Source organism: Ictalurus punctatus, chromosome 22, assembly GCF_001660625.3.
Source record: "Ictalurus punctatus breed USDA103 chromosome 22, Coco_2.0, whole genome shotgun sequence".
NCBI lineage: Eukaryota > Metazoa > Chordata > Actinopteri > Siluriformes > Ictaluridae > Ictalurus > Ictalurus punctatus.
The window spans coordinates 4,976,494-4,988,509 of NC_030437.2; the positions used below are offsets into that span (position 1 = coordinate 4,976,494).

Genomic DNA, 12,016 nt, shown 5'->3' on the forward strand with positions numbered 1-12,016 from the left:
CTTTGAATAAATGATATTAAAGAGTTAGCGGGTATTGAAAAACAACTGACGTCCCTTTATAAAACCGTTCTGCTCCTCAGATATAATATAAGGGAGTACATTCTCTAAACGAGATACCATTACTTTCGCCAACACCTTTACATCTGCATTAAGCAGGGACAGCGGTCTATAGGAACCACAGGAGGATGGATATTTACCCTCCTTAAGAGGGAGAGCTATCGTTCCTTGTGTCAGAGTTGGAGGCAAAGACCCACATTCCAAGGATTCGTTGAACACAGATAAAAGCAATGGAGCTAATTTTACAATAAACGTTTTAAAAAATTCAATTGGAAACACGTCCGGGCCAGGAGCTTTGTTAGATTGCATAGTTTTAACTGAATTTAAAATTTCTTCGAGAGAGTGGGGAGTCCAGTTGCATAGCAGTATCAATAACAGGGTTACAAAGATTTTGAAGAAATGCATTTACTTTAGTACTATCTGCAGGAAATTCGAACTTATAAAGCGAAGAGTAAAAAAGATTTAAAAGTAGCATTAATTTCCATGGGATCTGTAGTGACGATATTATAAGTGTTTTTAGTACTAGGTATGAGACGGGGAGTAGCCTGTCACCGTAGCTGATGTGCCAGTAAACGACTCGGCTTGTCGCCATGTTCATAATATGAACCACGAGTATGTGACAACAAGCGTTCCGCCTCTTTAGTCGAAATATGATTAAATTCTGCTTGTAAGTCGAGACGTTTTTTAAGAAGTTCTGGAGAGGGGTTCAATGCACATCTCTGATCGAGGTTAATGATTGCAGATAATTAACCTGAGCAGTGCGCTTTTTATTACAGAGAGCGGAGTAAGAAATAATCTGCCCTCTGATATAGGATTTAAGTGTCTCCCATAACAATGAATAAGCGGTGGAGTCATTCTGATTGAAGAAAAGAAAGTCATCATTAGAAGTGGAAATGAACTCACAGAATTCACTGTCTGCCAAAAGAAGAATATTAAATTATCCAAGGCAGTGGGCTACGTTTATAAATAGAAAGATGAATAGCTAATTGTAGAGGCGCGTGATCAGAAATTACATTACCCAGATAGTCAGAAGAAACTACACAAGGATCAAGAGTACTGTCTATAAAAAAAAAAAAAAAAAAAAACAATCATTGAATAGGAACGATGCACCTGGGAGAAGAAAGAAAACTTTTTAAGAGAGGGGTTACGGGATCTCCGGGGATCAACGAGACCATTCTGACACATAAAATCGGAAAATGTTTTAGACGTAGCAGATTGATTCAGATTACGGGGATTAGACCGATCTAAGTTTGGGTCAAAAACACAGTTTAAATCTCCCCCCAAAATCAACAGGTGAGTATTTAAGAAAGGGAGATTGCTCAACAATCTGTCAGCAAATTCCACGTCATCAAAGTTTGGAGCGTATACATTTACCAACAACACCTGTCTTTGCATTAGAGTACCAGCAACTATAATATATACACCGTTCACAGCAGCAATAACGTTAATGGAGGAAAACTGTGACCTTTTGCCAATTAAAATAGCGACCCCTCTTGCCTTCGAATTAAAGTTCGAGTGGAAGACTTGACTCACGCAAGGGCAGTGTAACCTATGATGATCTTTAATAGAGTCTCCTGTAAAAATACTATATCTGAGTTTAAACGTTTCAAATGGATAAAAACCTTAGATCTCTTGACAGGATTACCCATACCTCTGACGTTCCAACTAATAAATCTTAAAGGCGTGCCTGTCCCAGCTATGCTGGGATCCATATTACTACTAACCATTTAAATAAAGTAAACCATAGGACTATATATAGACAATTAGAGCCGAAGTGGGACCTCCTCCCCCCAACAATCCCCCAAACACACACACACACACACACACACACACACACACACACACAAAGTCTCCTTAAAACAAAGGAGACAGCCATGTTTCCCACAATAATCAAAAGTTCATAATGTGAAAACAACTTGGAGAGTAAGCTGAAATAACCAACAAAATTACCAAAACAAAAATTTCCAGTAAGAGAAAAGGCCCCTACTGACTTCAAGCCTGATAAACAGTTTGTTCTTTGTTCGTGACATTATATTTGTTTGGCCCCAACAAATATAATGTCCTTAACTTTTAAAGACTTTCTTTTGGTTTTGGCTGTGATTATTTTGTTGGGGCCAGGTATGGTGGGGTTGTTGGATGGGTGTTATAATATGTAAAATGCGGTTCCCTTTCAAAGGGAACTTCGACGTTGCATTTAGCATAAAAGTATGGGAACGCCTTGCGCGCGTGACCGGTATCTGAAGCTTGTGTAAAATCATGCCTCTACTTATAGGCCTGCCATGATCAGGTGACGTGGCAATTAAGCGAGTCGCAAGATTTTATATATATATATATATATATATATATATATATATATATATATATATATATATATATATATATATATTTATATATATATATATATATATATATATATATATATATTATATATATATATTATATATATATATATATATATATATATTATATATTATATATATATATATTATATATATAATATATATATATATATATATATATATATATATATATATATATATATATATATATATATATATATATGTCACCTGTGAACCACGCCGCCAGCCTTATTATCTTCAGCGAGACTGCATGTCTGTTGTTTGTGTGACAAAAACACTTAATTTCTAATTTATATTTTCTCAAAATCTCTGAACTATTCTGTCCCTTTTTTAGGAGGAAAAGAGAGGTAAGTAATGAGCAAGAAAGAATTCAAGAAGTGTATTACGGCTTGCTCCCGTTTCTTCACGGGAGTAGTGCACACTTGCTGGGTAAAGTGTTAGCGGTGTAGTATGCGATGGCAGCCTCGAGAGGCTGCGCATGGTAACGCCTACATTAAGCAGCTCGGCTCGCGACTCGCACTCTTCCCGGAAGCCGAAGCGAGTCAGGTTTCAGACCCTCGCGGATTTGGCTCGGCCGCTGCCGAGGCAGCTAGCCGTCTGAGGTTCGGGGGATTTCTTATAGATCCGGAAGAGGAGCGCTGCTCTATCTCTTGCTCTGTCTTCCGGGTTCGGCTCTCCGCTGGATTTTGGAGCCCGCGTCGCGACTCCTCCTTCCGCTATTGATTTTTAAAAGGTTTTTAAAAAGATTTTTAAAAATATTTTTCAATTTTTAAAATCAGTGACGATCATTAAAAAAAACAAAAAAACAAAAACAAACAAACAAAAAAAAAACATGCTATTGGAGAGGGAGAAAAATTGTTTCTGAATTTGCATACTTTTCCAGGAAATGAACACAGGACAAAGTTCCTTCTCAACTCTAGGTCTGAATCATTTCTTACCTTATAAAATCTGCCACATGAATACATTTTTTTTTTTTTTTTTTTTAATGCAGGCATGTAGCTGCAGATACTGCATACAGTATGACATTGACATTGCAGGCTGTCATGATTAACATCGTACCGTCATATCATCCCTGTCCTTTAGGCAACACTCTCCACATAAAGGGCACCACCACACCCTTTAACCAGATACAGAGCTCCTGAGACGGGACGTCTGACGGGATGGAGCTCAACAACGCCTGCATGGATTTCTCATTAAACTCACTCACAAACTCAGCCTGAAAAGATCGAATTAAGTCAATTATCAAAGATTCACATTGTCTTTACTTGACTTAAAAACTCAAATACACAGTGCTAGTTATGGATATAGCAACTGATTTGGTCGTATCCTTTAAAACAAATCAGAACAAAAATTTGCATAAAAATATGCAAAGTCTGGCTTCTTTTTTTAAAAAAAAATAAAATCCCATTTGAGCAAAAAAAAAAAAAAAAAAAAAAAAAATAGAACAGGCTAGAACACTACTCTATGCAATTACAAAAACACAGCAATTACTTTTACTTCTTTGTCCAAAACTCTTCCAAAAGAATCTTTTTCGTTATAAACTGAATTTTCAGCACAAGCAGATGTCGGTCTCTGTTATTTAGATAAAAAAAAAATATTAGAGGTCGACTGATTGATCGGTTTTGTAGATTAATCGGTACCGATAACCCGACTGCTGGAACTATCGGTTATCGGCACAATATCACACCGATAGATTTTCCAGGTTGCGGCTGATGCTGAGAAGGATCCGCTGTCATCATATACTACGAGAGCGGCCTCTAGAGGCCAAGTAAAAACTGTCACTGACTAATTTTGTTGTGTTATTTGAAATGTTCTTTTGATTCATTTTGGAGGTCTCTATTTTTATTCGTTATTTAGAGTGCTACTTTTTGGTTCAGTTTGGACATACATCTTTTATTTACATTTTTATTTAACATTTATTAATAGTTCATTCATATATATTAATATTTACCTTATTTAAAGAAGTACAGTACATTTTCATGGTACAGTCAGTACTGTTTATTTTTGTAATAAAGTTCAGAAATATTTTATATTGAGAGTTTGTTTTTGGTTCACTAATTGGTTAGCGGCAGGTTCAGCCCAACCACGTTACTGGTATCGGTAAAATCCACTATCACTTGACCTCTAAAATACACGTCATCACTAGTGAAGTAAATTCCAAAACTGCCATTCATAAAACCCAAAAAACATTTATTTTATATGCCTGAATTGCCTGAAATATGACAAAATATTTCTGCAATTATTACACTATATTCCACTGACCTACTAAAACAAGCATGTGACCTCATTTTGTCATGCTGTATGCAACAGAACAACTGGAGAAAAACTCTTTTTACTGAACTTAAACAGCAAACGAGGCTCATCATACTCTGCTAGCCTTCCAAATCCTCCTCCTTTTGTCTGAAAATTTTCAGTGGCTAAAATTTTCAGCGTATACTTAGTTGACAGTAACATACATGTCTAAGGTTGTGTGTAGATGTACCTCGTGTCGGAACCACAGGTACTGCGCCCTGCTGAGGTTCCCCTCTCTTAGAAGTGCGAGTATCTTTTTCAGGTAATCTCTGCTGTTCAGGAACTCGATCCAGGACACACCACTAAAAATGGTGAGGGAGACAATTTCATTAACGCACTTAATATGGATTAGGGATGGGAAAAAATTATCATATAATACTTGACATCTTGTCACAACATTTTCTTTCGCCATAGTGGAGCCATAAGATCAACAAAATTGAATGAGACTGACTAATTGTAAGCAACATTACTCCAAACATCATGTTCGACGTCCATCACCAAGCATGTCTTGGCTGACTAGATCTGGGGTGAAAGTGGAAAGCTGTGCAAAACTGACGTTTTATTTCAGGCACAAGCTTGGAAGATGCTTTAAATTAGTATACAAATCAGTACAAACTTAAAACTTTTTTGAGTCTTGACATTTAGGACGGCGTTTTAATTTGGAAAATTTCTCCCAGCCCATGCACGCAAGGCCTGGTTAATAAAACATACTTAAATTTGTCTGAACCGTAGAGGCCGCAGAAGGTGGCGAGTTTGGCCAGAGCTGACTGGATGTGGGATGATGGGAAGCGACTGCCAGCGTAGTTCAACATCTCCTCAGCTGTAGTGAGTGTGGGCCAGAAGCCTGAGCTTCTGGGGCTTTCCACTGCAGGGGAGGCACACCTTGCTGCACAGTCCAGAGGTGAAGGCTGGCCCAGAAATTTTTTTTGGGGGGGGGGCAATGAGGACAGCAGAGCTCCAGCCTGAGGCCTACGGGGAGGTCTCAGCTGTGGAGCTCTCACCTGAGGTCAACATGGCGACCTCAGAGGGACAGGCCGAGGAGGCTGTCCCGCTGCCCTGCACAGCCGAGGAGGCTGTCCCGCTGCCCCGTTCGGGTGAGGTCGCCGCTCAGGCTCCCCGTTCGGCTGAGGTCGCCACTCAGGCTCCCCGTTCGGCTGAGGTCGCCGCTCAGCCCCCTTGCTCCATGGCAACTAGTGTCCCCCCCCCTTCTGCTTCGAGGAGACCCACGCTCCTCTCCCTGGCCGCACGGGGGACTTCTCTCTGCCTTCCAGTTCAGCTGGGGACGTCGCGCCGCTTTCATGCTCTGCCGAGGAAATATCTCAGCCCCCCTGTGCCATTGTAGAAGCCGCCCGGCCTCCTGGTTTTGCGGGGGACATTTTCTCCGGGGGGCCAGGACCACCAGATGGAGGACGTATAATTTTGGGCGCTCCGGGAGTAGCGCCCTTGGGGGAGGGTTCTGTCACGTATCGGGGAAACTCTGGACTCCACTTCCCATCAGCCACTGCACTGCACTAGTTGTCACATGACCACCTGCACCTGATTCATGTTTTGGTTAATGAGCACTCATGGGTATATATAGTCCTTGTCTGCACCATTAGTTTGTCTTTCGTTGTCTTAGACTCCCGTTGTTCATGTCTCGATGTTTGTTTCTTGCCACAGGGTGTTTCAAGGTTGTCATAGTGTATTTGTTTCTTAGTACATTTCTTTAAATAAATGTCCTTATCTGCGTCTGCATCTGCTTCTGGCTCAACTCCGATCTGTGACAAACTGTTGTAAACTCAGAGATGCATGATGCAAAATTTGAGACATTTATAAATCAAGTTTTTGTGAAATGAAAACATGTTTGTGCTCATAAAATATGGTGTTTCTCAAAAGGTAGTGTGATTACTTGCTTTTAAATGAGCTATCATGGGGGTCAGGTTGAGAGCATATTGGTCATCAATGGCTCGAATATTATCCGATATCTCTTTTTCTTATCCTTGCATTGCTTATTGGCTTGAGCAGAATAAGAGATTATCTGTCCCCTTAAGAAGGCCTTTAAAGTTTCCCAAAGTAAAAAGTAAGAGATTGAATCAGTTTGATTAGTAAGAAGAAAATCATCTATTGAAGTAGAAATATACTTGCAAAACACTGAATTGGATAGAAGTAGAGAATTGAGCCTCCATGATGGACGAAAGGCGCGATGTGAATGTCAAGACTTAGAGGAGGATGGTCTGAAATAACAATTGGTAGATATTCAGGGTTTACAACCTGAGAAATTAGAGTTATTAATAAAAAAGTAATCAATGCGAGAAAAAGATTTATGTACGTGAGGGAAGAAAAAGAATATTTTCTCACTGTGGGGTTAAAATACCTCCACGGTATCTGGCAACCTGAAGTGTCACTGAGGAAGCAGCACCCTTCGAGCTAACGCTATTACATTAATTTACATTAATTTCTTCTAATCTCTATACTTTAAAATTATTTACCTTACGTTATACAAATATAACTGACACCACTTTAGATAAAACAATCGTAACGTTGCGCTGTCGCAAATTTGATCTGTATTTTGTTTTGTTTTTTTACAAAACATCCGCGACTAGCTTGTAGCCCGTAAGCATCACCTACTGCTAGCCTTGTTTACGTTTCACATTTCTCACTTACCGCTGTTCTGTTTTAAAAAAAACAAAAACAAAAACAAATGTCTTCTGTCTCTCCGGTTTTGAGTGCAGATGAGGACTCGCTTGAGCTTCACATGGTGCGGCTGGAACTGGAGGATGTGGAGAAGCAGATCCGCGGCCTACTCGACAAGCAGGCCCAGCTGCTGGAGCGACAAACTGCGCTGGAAACATTCTGGTATTCATGGTATTTCCACTCCCAGCCCCTCTACGCCGTGTGTTTCTCTGTGCAGGGACCGTGCACCTAGGACTTTCCCAGCCGTGGTCTCCGTCACGCCGGCGCCAACACACCTCGGGCCCTGGGTGAACCAGCGGTGAAAGGCGCGGGCTGGACCCTCTCCACCTCCGGTGTTCGAGATTCCAACCAGGAACCGCTTCGCCCCTCTCCGCCAGACCAGACCCAACGCTGTGATCGTCGGGGACTCCATTGTGCGGAACGTCCGTGTAGCCTCATCTAAAGGTAAGGTGCACACACACTGTTTTTCTGGTGCTTGTGTCCTTGATGTCGCTGCGCAGGTATCCGGGATCCTGAAGAAGGACGAGCGCATTGGAGCGGTTGTGCTGCACGCGGGGACGAACGACACCAGGCTGCGGCAGACGGAGGTTCTGAAGAGGGACTTCTCCAGCCTGATCGAGACGGTACGAGGCAGATCACCCACCGCGAAGATCATCGTCTCTGGACCTCTTCCCACATACAGACGTGGAGCAGAAAAGTTCAGTAGACTTCTAGCATTAAATGATTGGTTAGTCTCTTGGTGTAATGAGCAGAATCCGGTGTTTGTCAATAACTGGAATCTGTTCTGGGAGCGTCCTAGGTTGTTTCGTCCTGATGGTCTGCACCCCAGCAGCCTTGGAGCGGAACTGCTTTCAGACATCATTTCCAAGGCGCTACACTCCAAGTGACTGCCTACCATAAGTACATCTTCCAATAATAACAATAATATTCAGTATAATCAATGTTCAACTAAAAATCCGGCAAAGGTAATACATACTATAGAGACTGTGTCTGTTCCCCGAGTTATACAAATATATAGAAAATCTCGGAAAGTCTATCTTCGTAACCTAATTAACATAAAATTAAATCATATTGAATGCACAGCCAGCACTTTTGATCTGAGGCTAGGACTATTAAACATTAGATCTCTTGCGTCTAAGGCTCTTATTGTTAATGACATCATTACTGATCAGGAATGTAATTTAATGTGTTTAACAGAAACTTGGATTAAACCAAACGAGTACATAGCATTAAATGAAGCCAGTCCTCCTGGATACAGTTATGTACATCAGCCTCGTTCAACTGGTAGAGGAGGAGGTGTTGGACTCATCCATAGTAAAAATCTAGTCGTCACACAAAAACCTAAGCATAAATTTAATTCTTTTGAAATTCTTTATACCAGTATAAGTTATGTAGCCACAAAAAATAAGTCAATTCCTCTAATTATTATTTACAGACCCCCAGGGCCATATACTGAATTTCTTAGTGAATTTTCAGACTTTGTCTCAAACCTGGTTGTGTCTGTAGATAAAGCATTAATCGTCGGAGACTTTAATATTCATTTTGATAACCTGGAAGACCCTCTAAGAATAGCGGTTGTGTCCATCTTAGATTCAGTAGGGATTAATCAGAATGTAATCGGGCCTACTCATAATGGTGGTCACACTCTTGACCTCATACTAACATACGGACTAAGTATAGAAAATATTATAATTTTTCCACAGTCTGAAGTTGTCTCAGACCATTATCTTATCTCGTTCATAATACGTATTGATCATAATATTTCCACCTCGTCTGGCTACCGCGTAAAACGTACCTACACATCAGCTACTGCACCGAGCTTCATAAATAACCTCGCAGAAACATCAATTAGATTTGGATCACCGTCAGATCACACAGAACTCGATCAGGCGACTGAAAGCTTGGAGTCAACACTCCGCTACACGATAGATAGAGTGGCTCCACTCAAAAGGAAAATAATTAGAGAAAAAAAATTAGCACCCTGGTATAACGATCAAAAGCGAACCTTAAAACAGACAACTCGACAATTAGAACGTAAATGGCGTCAAACCAAACTGGTGATATTTCAAACAGCATGGAAGGAGAGCCTACTGAAATATAGGAAATCTCTTGGCAATGCTAGAAAAATCTATTTCTCCACCTTAATAGGAGACAACAAAAACAATTCTAGATTCCTTTTCAACACAGTAGCAAAATTAACTAGGAATAAAACCACTACAGGGAGAAACACAATCATTACATAGCAGTGAAGATTTCATGAAATTTTTCAATGATAAGGTTGAAAATATTAGACGTGAAATACAGGCCATTAAATTAAAATTGGACAGTACTGTAACAAACCCATTACATTACAATGTAGCAATATCAGATCAATGTTTAGAGTGTTTTGCTCCGCTTAGAGAGACCGAACTAGCTACATTAATCTCTTCAGCCAATTCATCAACTTGCATACTAGATCCCGTACCTACATGTTTGTTTAAACAGATTGGTCCAGGAGTAATTGAACCACTTCTAAATATAATCAATTCTTCCCTAAGCACTGGCTATGTACCTAAATCACTTAAATTAGCAGTTATTAAACCCTTGATTAAAAAACCTGATCTTGACCCGTCTCAATTGTCCAACTATAGACCAATATCAAATCTCCCCTTCATCTCTAAGATTTTAGAAAAGGTTGTAGCAAAGCAGTTATGCTCGTACTTAGATAGGAATAACATTCATGAAATGTATCAGTCAGGATTTAGACCTCATCATAGCACAGAGACAGCGTTAGTTAAAGTAGTAAATGACCTTCTACTGACCTCTGATCAGGGTTGTGTCTCGCTGCTTGTGTTACTCGACCTTAGTGCAGCTTTTGATACTATAGATCACACTATTCACCTTGATAGATTAGAAAATGTTGTTGGTATTAATGGAACAGTCCTCTCCTGGCTCAGGTCTTATCTGACCGATCGTTATCAGTTCGTAGATGTAAATGGTGATTTCTCCATGCATACTGAGGTTACTTTTGAAGTTCCACAGGGTTCTGTTTTAGGCCCACTGCTTTTTACTTTATATATGCTACCCCTAGGTCAAATTATTCGTAAACATGGAATTAGCTTCCACTGTTATGCTGATGATACACAGTTGTATGTTTCAGCGAAGCCAGAGGACAGACAGAAGCTTGGTAAAGTTGAGGATTGTGTAAAGGACATTAGACGTTGGACGTTTATTAACTTCCTTCTACTTAATTCTGATAAAACAGAAATACTTTTATTAGGCCCACGTGTAGCTAGAAGAAATCTTTCTGATCACATGGTTACTCTGGATGGTCTTTCTGTTTCATCATGTGCAGCAGTTAAAGACCTTGGCGTGATTATTGACTCCAGCCTATCATTTGATGCTCATGTAGATAATATTACTAGGATAGCTTTCTTTCATCTCAGAAATATTTCTAAAATAAGAAACATATTGTCACTACATGATGCGGAAATACTAGTTCATGCATTCGTCACCTCTAGATTAGATTACTATAATGCCTTACTGTCTGGATGTTCCAGTAGGAATATAAATAAGCTCCAGTTAGTCCAGAATGCAGCTGCTAGAGTCCTAACTAGAACTAGAAGATACGACCATATCACACCGATATTATCAATACTGCATTGGCTCCCAGTAAAATCTCGCATTAACTATAAAATACTTTTATTAACCTATAAAGCACTAAATGGTCTCGCGCCACAATATCTAAGCGACCTTTTGGTTTTATATGATCCGCCACGCCTACTTGGATCAAAAGATGCAGGCTATCTGACGGTACCTCGAATAGAGAAGGCTACAGCAGGGGGAAGAGCTCTTATAGAGCTCTTATAGAGCCCCACAGTTATGGAACAGTCTTCCAATTCGTGTTCGGGACTCAGACACAGTCTCAGTGTTTAAGTCTAGGCTTAAAACGTATTTGTTTACTCAAGCCTACCCTGACTAGATTCTGTTCTACTACTTCGCAGTCATAATGATCTTTTTTCTCCCTCTCTCCTTTCGCCGAGCCCCACACGAATTTATGGAGATACTAGACATCCAGATCCTTTCTGCCTCTGGATGGAGCTCAAATCTTCTCTAATTCCAGAATGCTGGGACTACGGCTGCTCCTAAGGCCATACAGACTTCATATAAATCCATAATGAACTTTTTCACACTAACTGTTGTTACCCAGATGAGGATGGGTTCCCTTCTGAGTCGGGTTCCTCTCAAGGTTTCTTCCTCTTAAAGCATCTTAGGGAGTTTTTCCTTGCCACCGTCGCCACTCAGTTCGGATAAATTTGCACCTTTAATATCTGTATACCGTGTTGATATTTCTGTAAAGCTGCTTTGAGACAATGTCTATTGTAAAAAGCGCTATACAAATACAATTGAATTGAATTGAAATATATGAGTTTGTTAGAAAAACCACTTTCCTTTGCTCCTAGCGCCTTCTAAAGCACTGTATAGCATTTTCAGCATATATGTTTTTATTCTGTGTTTCACATGTTTATGACTCAATATGTGAAACACAGCATAGTAACATATTAAGTCAGACACGTCAGACAGCTCATATTGTTTCATGAACCTATGAAACACATCATATTAAGAAATAAATGTCAGCCAACTCATATTGAGTC

The 12,016-nt window shown here is 40.0% G+C and overlaps 2 protein-coding genes across 2 annotated transcripts; one reads left to right on the forward strand and one right to left on the reverse strand.

Annotated features, from left to right (window-relative positions):
- Positions 1-3,483: 3,483 nt before the first annotated feature.
- On the reverse strand, positions 3,484-5,550 carry LOC128628964 (kinetochore-associated protein 1-like). Its single transcript, XM_053674662.1, has 3 exons — positions 5,421-5,550; positions 4,900-5,011; positions 3,484-3,633 (listed from the first exon to the last, which is right to left on the reverse strand). Exons 1-3 carry the CDS (start codon positions 5,519-5,521, stop codon positions 3,484-3,486), a joined length of 363 nt encoding a protein of 120 aa, XP_053530637.1. The 5' UTR covers positions 5,522-5,550.
- Positions 5,551-8,112: 2,562 nt separating this feature from the next.
- On the forward strand, positions 8,113-11,241 carry LOC128628940 (uncharacterized). The gene has a single exon (XM_053674454.1). The coding sequence runs from the start codon at positions 8,567-8,569 to the stop codon at positions 9,623-9,625; it is 1,059 nt and encodes a 352-aa protein (XP_053530429.1). The 5' UTR covers positions 8,113-8,566; the 3' UTR covers positions 9,626-11,241.
- Positions 11,242-12,016: the final 775 nt, after the last annotated feature.